The 20,724-nt window shown below is 31.7% G+C and overlaps 1 protein-coding gene across 1 annotated transcript; it reads left to right on the top strand.

The window, feature by feature from the left end:
• The first annotated feature begins 1,499 nt into the window (after nucleotides 1–1,499).
• On the top strand, nucleotides 1,500–20,632 carry LOC123710243 (condensin complex subunit 3). Its single transcript, XM_045662025.1, has 28 exons — nucleotides 1,500–1,849; nucleotides 1,918–2,088; nucleotides 2,300–2,425; nucleotides 2,793–2,941; nucleotides 3,240–3,399; nucleotides 3,472–3,653; nucleotides 4,004–4,198; nucleotides 4,638–4,798; nucleotides 5,578–5,759; nucleotides 6,250–6,348; nucleotides 6,545–6,610; nucleotides 7,220–7,348; nucleotides 7,732–7,845; nucleotides 9,012–9,168; nucleotides 9,472–9,554; nucleotides 10,103–10,220; nucleotides 10,515–10,600; nucleotides 11,362–11,481; nucleotides 12,068–12,235; nucleotides 12,524–12,620; nucleotides 14,955–15,023; nucleotides 16,301–16,405; nucleotides 17,427–17,558; nucleotides 17,964–18,107; nucleotides 18,566–18,766; nucleotides 19,412–19,536; nucleotides 20,013–20,107; nucleotides 20,544–20,632. The coding sequence occupies exons 1-28, from the start codon at nucleotides 1,700–1,702 to the stop codon at nucleotides 20,605–20,607; spliced, it is 3,648 nt and encodes a 1,215-aa protein (XP_045517981.1). The 5' UTR covers nucleotides 1,500–1,699; the 3' UTR covers nucleotides 20,608–20,632.
• The last annotated feature ends 92 nt before the right edge of the window (nucleotides 20,633–20,724 follow it).

Below are 20,724 nucleotides of genomic sequence, written 5' to 3'. Positions count from 1 at the left end.
TTTATATTGACGGTATTCCATCTTTTTAAGTAATACGCATAAAAACTAGCACAAAAAAAATCGAAACCAACATGCAGAATAATAATCGTGATTAATTATAAATCTTGCATTTTTTAGAGTTACGTGCAAGTAATTTTTTATTTCATTGTTTTAATATCTATAATATATTCTAGATACAAAACGATAAAATAATAAATAAGTAAATACATTAATGTGTTATCGGTTCCACATTTCCGAACAATACTTATTCCTTCAATATATATATTTCTTTAAAGAAATATATCTTCATTTTCCGTTTATAAATTGCATGGATGGTTGAAAAGTTGCTGAAAATATATTTGTTTAGATTATTACTCAACCTTTCCTTATCCACCATTACGGATTTCGACGACCTGATGGTTTTGGAAAAGTTTATGCCCTCTATTTTTTTAAATAAATGGAACATCCCGTTACTAGTAATATGATAATCTATCTTACAATCAAAGAAATACGTAGTAAAAATAATATATGCGGTGAATTTGAATATTCTTTCAAATTCACCGCACATATTCATGGTTTGTGTAAATACTTACAAAAGTCGAAAGTCTCGGTAAATATTCTGAAATCCACACTTAAAAATAGTTTGGCTCATGATATCGATTATTCTGTTTTAAATACACAAACATCCAAAAGTCACTTTAATGCGAATCATATGTTCATATCTATGAGAATAACGACCTCGAGTTGCCGCCGAGTTAACCGACAGATGGCGTTGCCGTAGCTTCGCCACGATATCCAAGAGGCGTTATCCTATGACTTCGCTATTATTATATACTAATATTTAGAACTAGTATCCCAAAACTAGAATTAAAACTAAAAAGCACAACTCTTTATAACAGTCTATAGTCATAAATATATAGTAAGTAGAGAAAATTATTACACGATAAATAATATAATATAGCTGTCGTAATGACAGTGACATAAGAAACCTCTATAAATTTTTGGCAGTCGATTATAGTAATGCTTATTTATTTAACAGATTAGTGGACCGATTAATATATTTATTTTTATTCTTCAATCATGATAATAATTATAAATGTTATTTTTATTAATTACCTCGTCCCGGGAGGAAATTTTCTTTAGTTACCATGAACAATTTTATTTATCCTTTTTCTTAACACTTGCCGACTTTACACAGAGTATCAAAATTAAAAAAAGTTATTGAACTTTTGAAAGTATTGAAACATAATTGTTTAAATTATTTTAGTGATTATTGCCATAAAAATATTTAAAATTAAGGATCCTAGTTAAATTTATTTTAATTATAATTCAAAATATCCATACATAATTACGATTTGTGTAGGTCAATATAGTACAAGATACAAAATGTAGATATTTTGTATTTATATCTGTACTAAGTCTGAAGATGACATTCATTGTAGTGGAAAATAGGGATAGCGGTATATAGATAGATATCTATATACCTGCCACCCCTTTCTGTTTATGATATGTGCTGTAGTAGAATCTACCACAACACATATCATAAACAATCAAGTGAATACGCAATGTCCAAACGCTTTAGCCGCCCCGTAGTAATACCACAATAACAAATAAAAAATATATCAACGGACACTGCTTCTTAAAATTGAAACTTGAAGTTGTTTGCTGTTGTTGTTATTCGTAAATCGTATGCTATTTGTTTTCTAAAAAGTATTTTAAGATGCCTCATGTTGAAAATGAAATCATGCAAAAAGCATATACACCTAATCCACGTAACAACTCTGCGATTTTTAAGATATTTGATAATGTTCAATACAATGTTGTTCAACACAAAAAATATGCAAAGGAAATGATTAAACTTTACAGAAAGGTAAAATATTTTTTGAAAAGTAGTATATTTTAGGGTTGTGAAGCTTACCTTATTTTTAATCATTATAGTTAGATGAAGACATATTCAGAGAAAGCTTTAAGAATGCCCTTCACTATTTGTTTACTTTCGGAGACACCAGTGCAAATGTGGATCGAGTTATTCAATTTGTTGCAACGTTTTGCACTTCACTTGATGATGAAGAGGAATTCCTTATGTTTATATTTAACATTATATTTGAAGTAAGTACAAATTAATTCAGTTTTTAAGGGGAAAGAGACTTATGACTATTAATAAGCCCTAATGTAAAAAAAAATATATTCAAGAAACATCACTATCTTTTAAAAAAGTTCTGAAAAATAATAAATTATAAAATGATTTTCCATATTAAATTATATATGGATTGTGGATTCTTGTACAAAAATATTATCAGGGACAAATTTTATATTTCAGTGTCAATGTGTCTCCGGACAGTCAGTCAGATATAGAGCAAGTCAGCTTCTGGCAGCTGTACTTGCAGCTCTTGGTGATGATGCATCATTGGATGATGATCTGTGTGATAAGCTTCTCACTTCACAGGTGAAAAAAACATTTTTAAGGAATTGGGAACCTTTCAATCTTAAAATTTTTAATGGAGCTTGTTTTTGAAATAAATATCAAAACCTAAACTTATATATTACTATTGAGTTGATACAGAAATTGGTTATAACATAAAAATAATTGCATATGTATTTGTTATGAAATAAACCTAACCCATTGCATCCTAGTATATTTACTTTATTATTATGAATATTTAGGTATCCATAGACATGGGATGAAGCTTGTATTGAGTATTTTAAAAAAGATTCCATAGTGAAACACAATTTTAATCCAGTGATCAAAATCTGCATCTGGCAATAGCATAGCATAGTGGTTTGGAGACAACTTATAACTTTATCTACTACAGCTCCAACGCCTACAAGATACACGTAGTGCCGTACGATGCCGTGCTGCAATGGCATTGCAAAGACTTCAGAATCCCATGGAGTCTGATGATGAAGTCACCCGTGCCTATCTCTTCCACATGAGTTGTGATCCTAGCTCATCAGTTCGAAGGTATTTCTTTTTATGTTGATATTAACTATTTGAATTAGTGAATTATTGTGAGCGCATGTCTGTCTTAATTTCTAAACACTGGTAAGTGGAAAAAATCATACATAAGAACAGACTATCTTCCTTGAAATAGAGACTGTAAATTGTGTTATTGGACATTAAATATATTTTCTTGCTTAGTAATAAGTTCTGATAATTTACAAATAAATTGCTTCTTTTAGATAAAATAAACTATGATATAAAATATCCATTTTTGAACACTACAAGAACTCTTAAGAGCTATGTTATTTATATTTTTTAGAGCAATACTTATGTCAATAGCAAAATGTATACGTAATGTACCATTTGTGTTGGAGAGACTATGTGATGTTGATGATGCAGTCCGCCGAGCGGCATTTCTGTACATATCAGCTATTGATGTCAAACTTCTAAGAGTTAAGCAGAGGCTTCATACTTTAAAGGTAAGTTGGATTTTTATTTATATGCAATTGTCAAACTCCAAACATTTAATGATTCAAAAATTCTTGTTATAGGTTGGCCTAACAGAACGAAATCCGCGCGTACGACGCGTTGTAGAAGAAATATTATTACCAGGGTGGCTGAGTTCTTTTGAAGGAAATATTGTATACTTACTCAAGTCAATACGTCTTGATAATACAAATGATGCTAAAGATTCCCAATATGTTGCCGGAAAGTTATTGGAGTCTTTGTTTAAGTAAGCTTTGATTTAAATTTTATTTCATGTTTAACACATATAAAGGTATTGGATATTAGTTTAAGCAAGAAGTATTTAACAATTATATTTATTATTCTGAATCTGATTATCGAAGAAATTTAATGCTTTTAAAAAATCGCTTATAATACTCCTCATCACTCAAGTGATATTTCCATATAGGCATTTTTATTTAGCTTCTACTATTTTGTTTTTATAATAAACACATTAAGTTAGATTAAATTATCCTAACTGTACTGAGGACTAAACAGATATTTAAAGTTATCTAATAATATGGTGTTTTAGTCTTCTATGCATGCCAATCCGTTTACTAATAATGTTATCAATTGCAGACGTTTACCAATATCGGAGCTTTTGGAATGGCTGCCCACAGACAAGAACTTGAGGTTAATTCCAGCTGAAAAACTTAATAAGGAAACATCTTGGTATTGGCGTCATCTAGCGAAACATTTGCAGAAGATAAACGATGACGAAACTTTGGAAATGGTCATTCCTGATTTGGTTGTTTTAATTGGATACATAAGAGCGTAAGTAAAAATATACTAATAATTTGTTTTATATCAGAAAGAAATAATAATATTGTGTATCTAGGACGATCCAGGCGTAAATATTCTTCTATAAGAGTCTTACACACTCAAAGTACATCTGATTAAAATGCGGTTCTCTGCCACGATTATACAATTATTTATTTTGATATTAAATAAATATGGTCATGTGTAGACTAAATATTTTGTTTGTGTATAAAATCCAATTAAAATATTTATTTTTATCCATATATCTTTGCAAGGGCCAGTTGTGTATACTTAGATATTCATATGAATTTTTAATTTTATTAGTTAGAATAATTTCGTTTTTAAATATATTAATAAAATTCGAAAATAAGGTAGCAGGAAAATTTAAATTAATTTTTGTTCCTCCAAGTTTTAATTTTTAATATGTATTATATTATATGGAGATATTTTGCAGTATATTGGAATCTCCATGCCCATCGGCTACGGAAGACCAAGTGGGTTTTAGCACCCGTCAGTATGTGCTCCATGAGTTAGCTTGTATGCTTAAAGTATACGATACCACAGATCCCATGGGCAGGACAGCATTACAGACGCTCATAACTGATGCTCTTACTGGTAAGAATACTTCAACCTGCACTAAAAACCCTTTCCTCTCAGTCTTACAGTCCATTTTTCGAAGGTGTTTAACATCTCGCTATTAATACTAGGGGAGTTTAACAAACTTACCTAATGGAGAGCTTCTGCTGCGTTCCCTACTGTTATATCTAACGGATTGCTCCTGACTATTAAGTTATGCAAATCCTATTGTGGGGCACAAGTCTGTCCATTTCAATACCTCAAACGCGATTCTTGTTATACTAAAAGAAATTTAAATACACTCTCTGTCTCAGTTTTTGTTTAAAGTGAAATTCGATGTGTCGTATACCGTACATACGAATTCTGATAAACGAGCAAGGCCTAGATATCCATGCCTTCCCTTACACTTTAAAATCGATTTTAGTTTAGTTTTTGTAATTTTAATTGTATTATCTCTTCGTGTATGTCATGTTTGCCTATAAGTGCTTGTCTTATTTCAAGTTGTATATTATGGTAATTTTACCAATATATCAGTGTACCGAGAGTTGGCAAGTTTTTATGATTAAAAAATATATAGAAATGATATATATGTAAATTGTGATTTTCAAACATCGTTGGATATATTTTAATTAATAGACTTCGGAATGAGAACCGTCCTGAATTTGAGTTGCAGTGCTACATTGCCCTTTTTTGTTGTATTGAAAACGCTGTTATCATTATTCGACTTTAACGAATAAGATTTGAAATAGTTTGTATAATTGCTAAGCTTTCGGGTCTCTTTCCACATATACTGCTATATACTAAATTAATATTTGTAGGTGATTACGGCCATCTGGACTGTGTCGTGATTAGGGCCTTCGTATCAGCACTAGAGTTGGTTATACCGGATATAACTCTTCGTCTAGAAGTCATTTACTCTGTGATATCTTCTTTGCGAGATCCTGAAGTGGAAGTGCCGCTGGTATCAGCGCCTGTTGATAGTGATGAGATCAAATTAAAGGTAACATGCCAGGGTCTGAGACTGATGTAGTGTGAAAAATGCAAAATTAATTCTTTTCTTATGAAATATGTCTTAGTTAGAACTCATATAGTCTATTCGTCTCTTTCTGTCAATTTAATGTTATGCTTTGAAGAAAAAAGACAGCCTTCTTATCTTTGAATAATAATTTAGATTGCTAAATAAAATTAATAAATGTATATTAAGAAGATATACATTGAATGTACAACTACTTTATAGTAATAGCACATTAAATATATGTTTGATTACTCATTAAATTGTAAAAAATAATTAATTAATCACTTTTATGTGTCATTTGGTTTTAAACCTAATTTAGAATGAATACAATTTTCTCACAATGTTATTCAAAATCAATTGCGAATTGTTTTTTAATTCTTCATCAGGTCGCTTAGTTGTATTATTGAAATAGCCGTGAACTTTAGTCTTCTGACACAACCACACATATTTTTAAACATTTTTTTTTTAATTTTAGAGAGCTAGACTACGAGTCTCTTTAAATGTTGCAACTGATGCGCAAGACGAAGCTGTGAGGGAACAAAACTATGAGCTGGCAGCTGAATGTAAAGCAAAAGTAAGATTAATTATATATTTTTAATAGTTGTTCTATTAAAAATATATATTTACGATTGTATTGTATTTACGATTTTATAAGTTGAATATTTTGTATGCATATAAACCATTCCAGGGGATCATAAATGAGAGGAGATAAAGTAACACTTTGTGTATGTTGGTACGTTATTATTATTAACAATACGACGTTTTTATAGGTATCTGAAATTCAGCAGAAACTACAAGAACTCGATACAAAGACAGCCCCACCACCGACAATGCCAGTAAGTAAAAAAAAAATAGTTAAATTTTGAACGTTGTAAATGGATATGATTGCTATTTCTATTCCAAGAGAAAACTAATTATTAATTTCGTCTCAATCAATTTTTTTTAAACTGTTATATTTTTGTACTTTGAGCAGTGTTGGCCTAGTGGCTTCAACGTGCGACTTTCATCCCTGAGGTCGTAAGTTCGATCCCCGGCTGTGCACCAATGGATTTTCTTTCTATGTGCGCATTTAACACTCGCTCGAACGGTGAAGGAAAACATCGTTAGGAAACTGGCTTGCCGTAGACCCAAAAAGTCGACGGCGTGCGTCAGGCACAGAAGGCGGATCACCTACTTGCCTATTAGATTAACAAATGATCATGAAACAGATACAGAAATCTGAGGCCCGGACCTAAAAAGGTTGTAGCGCCATTGATTTTTTTTTAATATTTTTGTAATCGATTACAAAACTGTTATTCCATATCTTACAACTCATATTCCGGTTTTGATATTGAGTTTTCGTACTACAAATTAGAACTATTCTCGAGTTTTTAATGAGACAAACATATATATATATACATAAATAGATATAGCTCGATATATAATAATAATTGTATCGTTTTTAGACCATTCGAGAAAGGAGATCAGATAGTGAAACATTGGAGAAATGTCTTATTATCATCAATAGTGCGCTCGACACACCTCAGTTAAAGACTGTCACGCCTATTTTAAATACAATGTTTGAAGAACTAAAGGTAAGCGAAAAATATAAATGTACACTTCCGTTAACTATTTTTCGTACATATAAATGTGATACTTTTACTTTTTATTTTTAATGTATCATCTTTTTGTTTAATTTGTTTTTTTTTTGTTCCTGTTTAGTTTTGTCTTAATAACTGTGTATAACATGTATTTTTTCAATACTTGCCTATCTTATGTAATTCAATACATTTTTATTTCTTTTTTTATTTACTCACAGTGGTTGCCAGGAAGAGATCGCTCGAAAGCGATAAGGCCGCCAGGTCAGGTCCTTTTGATTTAATTATATTCAATTGCTTTTTTTATATAATAGTGTAACAAGGTGTTAATATATATTATATATATGATGCCTTACTGTTTGTATATATTTATTTTACAGTGTGACATACTAGAAAACCAAGACATAACGGAACATGCTCTTGAAACAGTAGCATTGTATGGAATGTTGGACAAGGAGTACGTGAACAATTATAAGGCGTTCTTCTTTCGTAATGTAAGTATATATTTAACCGACTTAAAAAAAATGGTAATGGGTAATATTTGAGTATGGTGATATACTATGGTGACTGTCACACTATGGTGTGGAAATGCATAATGAAACACACACATAACAGATCTAAATAACGGTGACAGCTATTTAAAATTTTAAGCATTTTTTTAATTTTTAGATCTGGGCCTCAGATTTCTGTATCTGTTTCGTGATAATTGACGAAATTGTGCCTTAGACACAAATAGCAAAAGTGTTTTACTTTACCGTACGAGTGTTAAATGCGCACATAGACAGAAAGTCTGTTATGCACAGCTGGTGATCGAACCTACGACAGGGATACGAGCCTTACGCTGAAGCCGCTAGAACCAGGCTCCTCTATAATTAATAAGTTTTCTTAATTGGAAAGAACTATTATTCAAATTTGTTATGGTTTAGAGTAGTTTGTAAGTTAGTATATATTGTTACGAGCTGGGGGATCGGATAGTAAATGCCGTAGATTTCTTCAAGGGTTTATTTGTTGATAAATCAATGAGGAATTTATGACCACAAATTAATCGCAGAAATGCACTTATTACACACAAAAACAGTCACTAATTACTTAATTATGCACACTTCACACAGTACTTTATCACTTCACTTTATTCGTACTTTAACGCTTCGGTGTTTATATCTTGTTATCGCATTAAACTAACTGAATGCGTTTCGGCTCGCTTAATATATAATGAATAATCTTAAATAATATTCGAGAACTCTCTAGGCGGGATTGCTACTGAGAAGCGATTGCACAATTCTAGAACGTCCGTACTTTTGTCTCTTTCGCACATTGCTCCGTCCTTGTCATAGGGCGTTATAGAGTGCTGTCTAGTTTCGAGAGGGTTCCAATCTTCCCTCTCTCTCGCGTATCATTTCGTCCTTGTCCCACACCTAGAAATTTCGGTCTGGAATATTCCATAATCAAAGGGGTATAACTGGGCCTGAAAACTGATCCACTTGACTACACATGTTCTAAAGCTGCTTGAAAAATAATTCAGCCTCCTGAAAACTCTTGAAACGGTCAGAAATTATATTTCAGCCTACTGAAGAGTTCTCTAAGTAGTGAAAAAATCTAGAATCATTGCAGTCGACCCGTCTTCGTAACAATATCTATATGTTAATAAATATTTTTTCAGTTAGTCCTCTTATCGGAAGAGACCCGAGTTGTAACCGCTCTTCGTTGTGTTGTGGATTTGTTATGTGTGCACGGGGCTAAAGTCTTTGAAGATGGAATGCCCGACACTAAAGTTACAAAGAAACGTAATACGCAACATACATTAGACGATGACGACGGTAAGAAAATCACGATTTGGTATTAGTTTTATCAGAAAAGTAATGTTCACTTGTCAAGCATCAAGGCCTATGGCTATTTAAAAAAATTATATACTATACAGAAATTTGATTTACGGAAAAAGTTGTTCCGCGGTAAGACATACTTTCCTTAAAAATATAATTGATACAGATCCAAACATATTCTCTCAACAAAATATTTCGCAGGATATTTTTAATGCTATGATCTCGTAACACATAGTTACAATTGTTTAACTTGTATTAGATTTTTGGAAATAATACCCAATATTGCACCTTGCATTTCAGATACAGTAACCGAATCCGAGATATCTCTATCGTCGAGCCACAGTACCACTATCGAACTACTTTTAAAACTTATGGAGAATCCGGTAAGTATTCTTAACGACTTTAAATTGCAAGGCCTATTTATTTTTCGCCTATATATTTTTAAATCATTTTTGAAGTGACACTTCTTTATAGACGGAAAAATAATTACCGTCACATTTTTCGGTTACGAATCACATTCTTCCGTTACGCGCCATCTTTTTCTTGTCACTACCCTGATTCGAAGAGATTCGAAGCCATTAATAACAAAATTATATAATAACGATAACAATGATAGAAATAATTCTATTACAATTAATGAAATTCTGTAATAATCTTAGTGGTAATAAGGTAAAATGAAATAATTGTATTATTTGTATTCATGTCTATATTAATAAAAGCCTTTTATTAAACTTTATCTAATTTAACTTTATTTAAGCAATTTCTGTAAAGTTGCATATAGTAGATCATTTTTCGAAAAAGCTTTACTTCTTACGTGTGTACACCAAGTACACGCACACATTTTTACAAAAACGGTTTTATAACTTTTTATGTGTTTAATAGAGTGAAATATACAACTATTTATAGTTTAAAACATGGGTCTTTTTTTCAGAGTCCATCATATCGACTCATAATAGTGGAAGGTATTTGCAGATTGTTATATTTGGGTCATTTGGAGTCACCAGCTATACTTAGCCGATTGATGTTACTGTGGTTCAACCCCGCTACTGGTGAGTTTCTGATACTTTAGTATCTATTATAGTTTACTGAGTTTATACTAAACATATGAAAAATACTCTCTCCGGATTGTACATTTCAAATTTTATTTGTATATACTGTATTGAATTTAAAGAAACTAAAATTATGCAATATGAGACTTTTACCTCATACGTGATATTTAATAGGCAAAAGTTAAAACTGATATAGAAAAATTAATAAAAGAAAACAATTAAAAATTGTGCCTTGTCATTTCTCATGATAATCTTTTATAACTGTGAAATAATTTTATACTTATATATTTTTAGTCGAAGAGGACATGTTAAGACAAATAATTGGAGTATTCTTCCAAGCATTCCCCATAGGCGTGGACGGGGCTCAGGAGCAGATACAGGTAAGTGTTAAATATGGGGCCTAAGAGAACCATATTTAGCGACAGGCGTAACTAACGCCAAACCAATATTGGAAGATCAGTTTAAGGGAAATAATGTTCTACATTAGGTTAAGAGGCATCTTTCTGGGATTTGCTGTAAAAGTCATAAAAAAGTTGTTAATAGAAATAGATAGTATTGTTTAATTACCTGGGTTAGCAATACCTCCGATGACTACATAGTCGGGAAATTATCTACAATTATAATTTAAAAAAAGCAATATTGGAATAGTCACGTGACGAAGAGTGATTTAATGTTAGTATAAACGTTTGTGGCAAAGTATGTTGGCATGGTTGTATACATGTTTAGTTTATTAAACTACTTTTATATGCATTTGTCGTGCTCCTATACATGACTACTATGGTTACATTAATACAAACCACAGCGGTTTTCTAATGTAACATATTGTGATTATATTATATTATTTTGTAAAATAAAGAAAAAAAATTAAAAGTTGTAATTGCGAAGTTGACGCTACTTTCCTTCCAATAGAAAGCGACGTTGCCGACTTTACGCGCTGTCGCAAATACATTTTTAGTTTATTAAACTACTTTTATATGCATTTGTCGTGCTCATAAACAAGACTTATATGGTTACATTAATACAAACCACAACGGTTTTGTAATGTAACATAATATTGTGATTATATTTAATTGTTTTATTTTGTAAAATAAAGAGAAAAAAAATTGTAATTTCAAAGTTGACGCTACTTTCCTTCCAATAGAAAGCGACGTTGCCGACTCTACGCGCTCTCGCAAATGCGCCCGCCAGTTCACCCATTGCAGAAATAGACCAAGAAGCAGTTGTGAGATTTATTGTCTCGCTTACTCGACTTAATAGTGAGGTAATTCTATCCTTATCTTTTGATTATCGTTTCATGAGATCAATCTGATTTTTTGCTTCGACAATATTTAAATAAATTTATTTTATAACTAAGTTTTGGGACGAAACTTAGTTAAAGTGTCTTCGCTGCGATTTCTGAGGCTTATTTATATGATAATGTAACATAGAAAATTTTGTTCCTTTCTTGTCTTGTTTTATAATTAAGATATATTTTCACATAACCTGATAAAATACTTACGATTTCTACGTATTCCATGCTTTGACTTTCAGACCCATTTCAATAGTAGTTTAACGTACAAGTTGTGATTACATTGACCGATAACTTACATAGCAAATATTTACTAGAATAATGTGCTGAAATAAAGATATTGATTATACGCGATCTATGGTTATCCGTTTTCTAAATTCCATTTTAGAATGAATTAACGGAATAATGATGTACATAACTTAACTTACAGTTACCTAAACAGTTATTTTGTTCCTTCCAATTTCTTTCTCTTACTCTCTCTCTCTCTTTCTCAGTAGTTCGCAAATCGGTTACGATCTATGTTTGAGTTTGTTTGTCACTGCTATGCTTATATTTTCAGCTTATAGACAGCCAAGGCGCAATGGCGATGGTGCTATGCGGTCACTTGGTTCGTCACCCGAGTGCACCAGAAGCTGGGCTCGCCTGCCGAATGCTCGCGCTTTTATCTCCACCCCGGGAGACCCAAGTGGCTATCGATCTTGCTAACATGTTGAGGGAATTGTGTGCGGTATGTATATATATCATATGTTTTTCTATAATTGTGCTATAAAATAGTGTAAATATAAATAAAAGAAAGTGTGATATATAAAGTATCTTTCATACTATATTACACAATGGTTATTCTGGTAATTAATATAGGTCGTAGCGTACACTTTTTCTGCATTATAATATTTGCAAAAAAATTATATTTTTTTTTTCAAATAAGTGTGAAGGCCGTAACTGTGGCAACAGCAAAAGATGAGCTAGTCATAATATAAAGAAATATAAGTTATTACTAATAAATTTTTAATTTCAGAAATTACCTGACAAACAATCATGCCGTAACTTGACGAGATATCTCGGTGCTCTGGAAGCGATAGAAAGGGCTAGTCTTAGTAAAATGTCTAATTTAGGTCAGTCATTTTAAGTACTACATTTGTATTGGTAATTTTAATTATAAACAAAAATTTTATTACTATAGTATGGACGCGGAGCACGAAGAACGTCGTACAATGACCTTCGGGCCTACCGCCAGTGGCTAAAAACATTTTTTTTTATAAGTACGAGTATTAAAAACGGTAGTTTAGAATTTGAGTTAGCTTTGTAAATAAGATCATCGACTTAATATAGGTAAGTACCCAAGGATAGCTTTTTACCCGACTGCGTCAGGAGGGTTATGTTTTTCGAGAGTATGTATGTATAATTCTTTGGCACGCTCTGCAGCCTGAACGGCTTGATGGATTTTCGCTTGAGAGGTGTCGTTAGATTCGTATATACTGTGATAGTGACACTGGGTATATCATAATTTTAAAAACAAAATAGCGGATTTTTGGCGCCATATTTAAATGTTTAGCTCGCTATTTAGACTAAACGGCTTGATGGATTTATAAAAAGGAAAAGTTATGTTTGCGACTAAGATTTGGTAAGAAATACTCTTAAAAATAAACATTTAATTTTAGTCAGAGTTTCTGATGAACTATCAGATGTTTCGCCAGATACGTTGATTATGAAAGAGTCAACCGTTTTATCTATTTGACTATCCAGTCCTCCAAATTTTAATTCTTCTTTTATGACGTGGCTTATGCAGTTTTGCCATTTTTCAATAGTGATACTATTTAATCCTTCTTGAAGTATTTTTTTCACGTCGACCGTCTTAAATGTAGTATTGTTTCTTGCTACATACCCTTTGACATCTGCCCAAACCAACTCTATAGGATTTAACTCGCAGTGGTAAGGAGGTAATCTTAATACCTCCACACCTGCTGCTCTCGCCATTTCGTCAATCACGTAGGACTGATATTGAGTTTTAACATTTTTAATTTCTAATAATTGAGCTTTTGTATCATTGTTCTCGAAAGAAAGGTCCTTTAAAGATAGCCACTGTTGAATGTCATATTTTTTCAGCTTGTTACTGGGGTTTTCTCCTGACGTCTTGAGTGGTAGCTGGCATTATCCATAACTACTATAGAATTTGGGTCAAGTTTAGGTAGCGTTGCTTGAAACCACTTTTCAAAAGTATTCGTATTCATTGACTCGTGATAATCTCCAGTACCTTACATTCGAAGACTTGTGGAGAATCCAACACGAATCCTCTATCACTTCCAATGTGCAGTACAATTAGCCGGTTCCCTTTGGAAGTTGGCACTTGTTGAAAAGCCCTCAGAAATGCACGTTTTCGTGACTTTACGGTCGTGTCGTCCCACACTTTGCCCACAGTGTGTCCTGAAAAGAAATATAAATCATTAAAAAACTGTAAGGGAAGCGTGTCTTTTTGCATATTAATCAAGTATGGGCTATGACTGTACCTGCATTCACCCAAGTTTCATCCAAATAGTATATTGGTCGTTTTTGCTCTCCGTAAGTTTTCATAGTTTTTTAAGTATTTTATACACCATAACGCTATGTCATTTCTATCAATCAAATCGTTGTTCCTCCTTCTCTTCACGTATCTAAACTTCAAATGTTTCAATACCTTTTTTAATGACGTCAAGCCCATATTAGGTAAAGATTCGTCGGCATTCAGAACATGTAACACTTTTTTTGCTGTTGGTAGTTCATGTTTTAGGTAAAAACTATGCACAATTCGTCTTATACAGGACATGTCAAAATGTCTATCTTATCTACGATTGATAATCGCTTCTTCGGTGTCGCCGCCGGCTCGACCGTGTCGGTTTTAGTATATTCTTTTAATACTCTGTATACCGCCGATTTCGATATACCTAAAATATCGGAAGTTTTATCCTTCATTTCTTCTTTTGAAGCATATTTATCAGAAGGCCACGTTCTTTTACGTACTTAAATACGTTAATTACCATTTCACGGAATGTTCTTTTATTTCAGCGTTAAAAAAAGAATTACTACTTATAACAAAACAAACCAAACCAAAGTACATGTGCCACAAGTCTTTATGATTATAAGGTTTACAATCTCTGAATACGGCGGTCACTGCATCTGTGTGAGCGCAACGGCAATATGTTTATGCGCGAGCGACAAAGACATAAGATGAGGGGTCATTCTACGAAATTCTTCGTGCTCCGCGTCCGTGCTTTACTATGTATATTTTTCTTGTAAATTGGAATATCATTTTACAATGCGATTTTGTTTGTTTTTTTAAACCCTATTTTGCTACTTTAGGGATCGCTAACACATACACGCAAATTGTTTATGTATGTGAATTTAAAAAAGAACTTTCTTATATAGCTTTAGTTAATATTGATTATATTATTTTTAACTTAATGATTTCCCAGGTGTCACAGATAATGCTCGACCATCTGAAGATAGTTTGGGTGTGTTTGGCCGGGCAACTACGTCTTTACGTAAGTGTAAAATATAAACAATATATTTGCCAAATGTTCCTGAACGTCAAATCGATAATGCCAGGTTTTTAATAAATACATTTTCACAAAATCAACAACAATCTACAAATCTTTTGATATACAAAATTGCAAAAGTCTTTTAAAGAATATATTATCTCACTAAGGACCCTTTGTTCAAGTCATATTGCTCTTAATCGCCTTCTTACATGATGTGAGCACTTCTTTTAAACTCATAAAAATAGACAAAATATCAGTAGTTCAGTACTCCCAAATTAATCATGCGCATAGCGATCTTCGCCAGTGGTATTCCCGGAAACACCTGAATCATTAAATTATTAATAATGGCTTTGTTATTCTTCCTTTATTTTAAATATTTATTATAATGATCAATGCATCTTAGAACTTATAATTTAGAACATAGTATGAATTTGTACTTTGTTATATTTTTTGTATAAATAGATAAAACTGTGCTTTATGTTTATGTTCAAATGTGTATTCCGTTTTTGGCTTTTGTGTATAATGTTATTGTTTAATGAGTAGCTGTAGGAATACGTTAATAAAAAATAAGAGCCCTAAATAATGCACTTGCATTTTGCACCTTGTTCGAAAGAAATAGGAATCAATATCACGTGTTCACGATCGAAATCAATTCAGTCAGTCAGTCGTCTTTAAATATTGGCGCTGAATTATCGAATCAAATCTCAGTTGGCGAACAATGGAGAAGATAGCTATGCGCATTATAACTTTGGGAACACTGTACAACAATTTCTTCATATTTTTCTTAAACAGGTACGACAGTGAGCAGTATGCGGTCTACGATATATACCTTTAAGAAATTGTCTATAAGTTTGTATAATATTTAAGTTTCAGATACGCAGCATTTTAGTTCATTCAATTCAATTATGTCATTTGATAATAGCGCCATCTATGAGTCATTAGAACAGCCTCACAGTATTAGTTAATCGTATAGATTTGAATCTAATACAACTTTAGGTATCAAAAACATACATGGAAATAGAAAAATAGAAATGCTCTTCTTTATCTCCATATTTATGAATCGAATATAGTTTTTAAATTACACGATAATTATGAAGAAAAATCATTTGACGTTTAATAAAAAATATTTTAGACTGTATTGTTATTTTAAGATTCTCCGATTTACTCGAAACTGGGTTATATAAGTAGTACTCGGTTTCGGCTTAGTAACTCGTTAAATTCAGATTAGTAATAACTAGCAAAAAAAAATTTTACACGAGATGTATGTGCATTTCTTGCAGCTCAACCATTAGCCCGTAGCACACATGTTGTCATAAACGAAACAGTAGAAGAGGAAGTGGAAATAGACGAGACGTCACCAACGGAGCCACCTAAAATACCTGAAGGTTTGTTCAAAATATATGGTACATTAACAATTGATTTTAGGTTAATGATTCGTTAGGTAATGTCCAACAAAATAAAAAGTTGTTGATATTTTTTCTCATAATGACGATAAACTCCCATACTTCTTAACAATAATTATTAATTAATTATTTACATAATTTTAAGTTTATAATAATAATACATAGCTTTAATCCGTTTAAAAAGTGTTATCTAAATGTAAATTAAATTAATTTAAAAAAAAGATTATAAACAAAATTATGTAAATAATTATAAGTTTATAATAAAAAGTTTTTTCTTAATGTGTAAAAGCTATGTTAACAAAAGACTATACTAATTTACATTTTTTTCTTCAATGCTTACACTGGTAACTTTTACTATTATTATTATTTGATTCAACTGAGTATTAGATTCTTATTTGCTTTTTTGCGACTGAGGCGCTAACTAGCTGCAATGGTCTCTGGCAGAATGACCAGCGCTGTGGAATAACTCTGCTCCTCAGCGTAATGCTGAGCCAGGGCCAATTACAACCACAGCACATACGCATTACACAATTAAACCATTTTCTTTAAAAATTTGTTATCTCTCTTTATTATTATTCTTTTTTTATTTTATTTTTTGATAATTGTTATTTTATGTGTTTCTGTGTGTGTGTCTTGTTAGTAATAAATGTTATGTTATATCTTGATGAAGATAATTTTAGATATAATTGTTTCTATCCGCGACTAAAATCTCTCTACAGGTTAGGACTATGAAATTTTTCATCTAACGAAAAGGTTACTGTTGACTTAGTGGTTACAGCGTGCGACTCTCCTCTAACACGGCGTGTGTCTGGCACAGAAGGCTGATCATCTCTTTGCCTATTAGAATAAATTAATTGATACAGATAGCTCTGTTGTTTTTTTTGTTTATATTTAAGAGCTCAATAAATCGGTCACTAGGTAATGACAAGTATAACCTTCAGCACCATAAATAGTTTAATCATTTTTATACGTAGCAAAATTCATGGATAATAATAATTACTAGATCCAGAAACCGAAGTCATTAAGGACAACGAAGTGGTGTCCTCAGATGCAAATTCAGTTCCGGTTTCACAAGATCAAAGGAGTGACTCGGACAGTGATATATCACCAGTTAAGAAACCTAAAATGACTAAAGGTAATTTCACAATATCTTAATTTTTTTTAGAGGTCCATCTGAGGTTATTATATTCTTAATCCCCAGAGTATTTTCCTCTCCTTTGGAAACTGCTGAAATTGTTTACTGATAAGGAACATAAAAATACAAAGGATTGATGTACATAACCCTAACCTAACCATAATCATAGTTTGTATGTGGCCTTGAAAATGTAAATCTTTCTAAATATCGCTCTCGTATTTTTATATCTATATGCAATTGATACATTTTCATATTTACATCGCTAAGGTTTTATGTGATTTATAAGGCATAGAAGGCTGCTCACTCACTTGCCTATTAGAATAATAAATGATCAAGGTTGTAGCGCTATTGATTTATTTACAAGTTGCCAATCATAAGTATTGATTATAGTGAGATGTTTTATAGGAAAGAAACAGAAATTGTCTTTAACGAAGGAACCAGAAGAGGCACCTACGCAGTCCAAAAATAACAAACTAAACTCAAAGGAGAAGAAAAAGAAAGGTTATAAAAGGAGTCGGTCAGAAAGATCTGTAGTTGATGTTGATAGAGGTAAATAGCCCACCAATATCGAAATACTATTCTTTATATTCTAGATTAGATGTATAAAACACAGTAATAAATATATTTTTCTTAGTTTTGATATATTTGAACTCATTTTACACTAATTCTATATATCTAAACTTATTTACATTCAAACCATCTTGACGATTGAAATAATAATTTTCTGAACACTTTATACTAATATAATTCCATTAAACCGATAAAGATGAATTAAGCTAGAATGCTTCTTCCATTTTAGCTTCTTGGAGAATGGACCATGGGGCAGAAATATTTTTTGCTCTCTACCCCTAAACATTGCTTTAATTCAGTACAAAACAATTGATTCAGAGTGGACACTTAGCGCTATGTATTTGTACCAGGACACTCATGTCCGATAAATGAATCAAGCCAAGGTCAACAAAGCTAAAACATATTTTTTCAATTATTGTATTATTGTAATATTTCAGCAAATGAGAAAAAAGTGGAGAAACAGAAATCCCAAGAAAAACAGAAGTCTCCATTAAGTTCGCCGCCAATCAGCGACTTGGACGTATCAAATGTTACCGTTCGTAAATCTACTCTAATTACACAATCCACTACAAGTCCCGACACAGACGGAAGTCAGAATAAAAACAAAAAGAAGAATACGCAGAAGAAGAAGAAAGAAGGTAATATATGATTTATTAGAAACTATTTGTTAGATAACCGTGATACTTAATATATACAGATATATTAATTATAACAGTATAATATACAGGAGTACATTGCACTTACAAATATAATATAACTTTCAAAAAAATTGTTCAGTGGCTATATGACATGTTCAGTTATATGTTAAATGAAACACTTTGTTTGAAGCTGGGTAACAACTAACTTTAATTGTTTAAAACATAAAATGACAAATACTAACTTGGTTTATCTATGGGTTCATAATCTAAGGGACACTTCTATACAAGTTGACCTTTTTGAATATTAACGGAAACAGAATTGTTTTATTACAATTTGTGTGTTGGAAAATCTGAAGTACTCATTTTGGCTTCAAATGCGCGACGATTGCTAACCTTTGGTTTACGTTAATTATTCACTATATAAATTTATGTAACTTAACTAATGTTAGGTTACATAACCCAAGATAGGATTTTTTAAGAATAAAAATTTCAAACTCTATGGCTAAAATGAACCCAATTCATCAAACATCCCTTAGGCATGTGTATGGTAGGGATTCAGACTTAAGAATTCTGTTTTTTTAAACTTTCACTAATTATATCAAAAATCAAATTCAGTATTGCAGCATATATAAAATATTTTTTCAGTGGTAGCCCCTCGCCGTTCGACTCGATCATCAATGGGTTCTCAAAACAGTACAGACAGTCCACAGTTCATGGACGACTCATCAGATGATACGCAACTCCATACTATAATATATGATAATGATATTGTAAGTTATTTTCAATTTATTAAAAAGAAAATAATTTAAAATTCCTTTGTGAATAATATTCAGTTTAAGTGTGTTTGACTTATTTATATAATGTATTGCTCGATTTTTTATTTAGTTGTACACAAAACGAATTGTCCACCTGTCATCACATGATGATGGAAAGATATACACATCTTTGAATTCCATGATGTTGTAGGGTTAGTGTGTTGAAATTCCGGGTGTGCAACAATCAGGTTCTCTATGTCCGCAAATTACACTGAATCGATTTGTCAAGCAGGAAGCGGATTACCTACTTATCGCTTTAATAAAAACATTCTAAGGAAAAAATGCAATCTGAGGTCAAGACTAGACAAGGCTGTAGCGTTACTGGAACATCATTATTAATGTTATTTTTATAGTATACATTTTATAGATTACTAAATTCAAAAGATGTTTATAGATATTAATTAATTAATGTAATTTAATACCATTTTTAGCAACAAGAAGTGCTGAATGTGTCACAGGAGGATACGAGTAGGCGCGCGTCTAAATCGAACGTGACTGTGCCAGAGACGCCGGAAAATAGCCAATCGTAAGTGTAATTAATTTATCTGAACTCTGCACTTTATTGCTTTAAGTAATAAACCATTTTTTTATTAATATTGCCATATAGTTTAATTTATTTGGTTATAATATAATAACACAGTAGGAACTATTTATTAATGTTGGTCCATGTAACCGTAGTAAATAGTTGAGCAAAATATATTTGTGGGTTTCTGATACTGATCTTAATAGAGAACACTACAAATACCCAATATATATACGAAAATTTGGGTGTTTATCGATCGAATCACGACTCAGATATAGATTAAAAATTATGAGCGGGCATGATTTCCCTTATATTGGATTAAAAAAACATATATTACTTACGCGTTTCCTAATTAAAGCAGTGGAAATGCATTTTCTATATAAAATGTACATCAGCTCGTTTTAGAGATATTATACAACATATCATCTTTATATTTCAGATCAGAATCTGATCCAGAACCTGTGCCTGCGAAAGGCAAAGGCAAGAGAGGAAAAAATAAATAATCTGTTATTATTAACGTAGGAAATAAAAAAATTTATATTTTATGAAGCAACTTAATTTTAAATAAATTATACATATTCTATACAATTTTTTGTTCTTATTTTATTCCTACAGCAAAC

The sequence above is a fragment of the Pieris brassicae genome, chromosome 5 (genome assembly GCF_905147105.1).
Source record: "Pieris brassicae chromosome 5, ilPieBrab1.1, whole genome shotgun sequence".
Taxonomy (NCBI): domain Eukaryota; kingdom Metazoa; phylum Arthropoda; class Insecta; order Lepidoptera; family Pieridae; genus Pieris; species Pieris brassicae.
The sequence above is the reverse complement of the archived record's forward strand: the minus strand, read 5'-3'. Positions and strand labels throughout refer to the sequence as shown.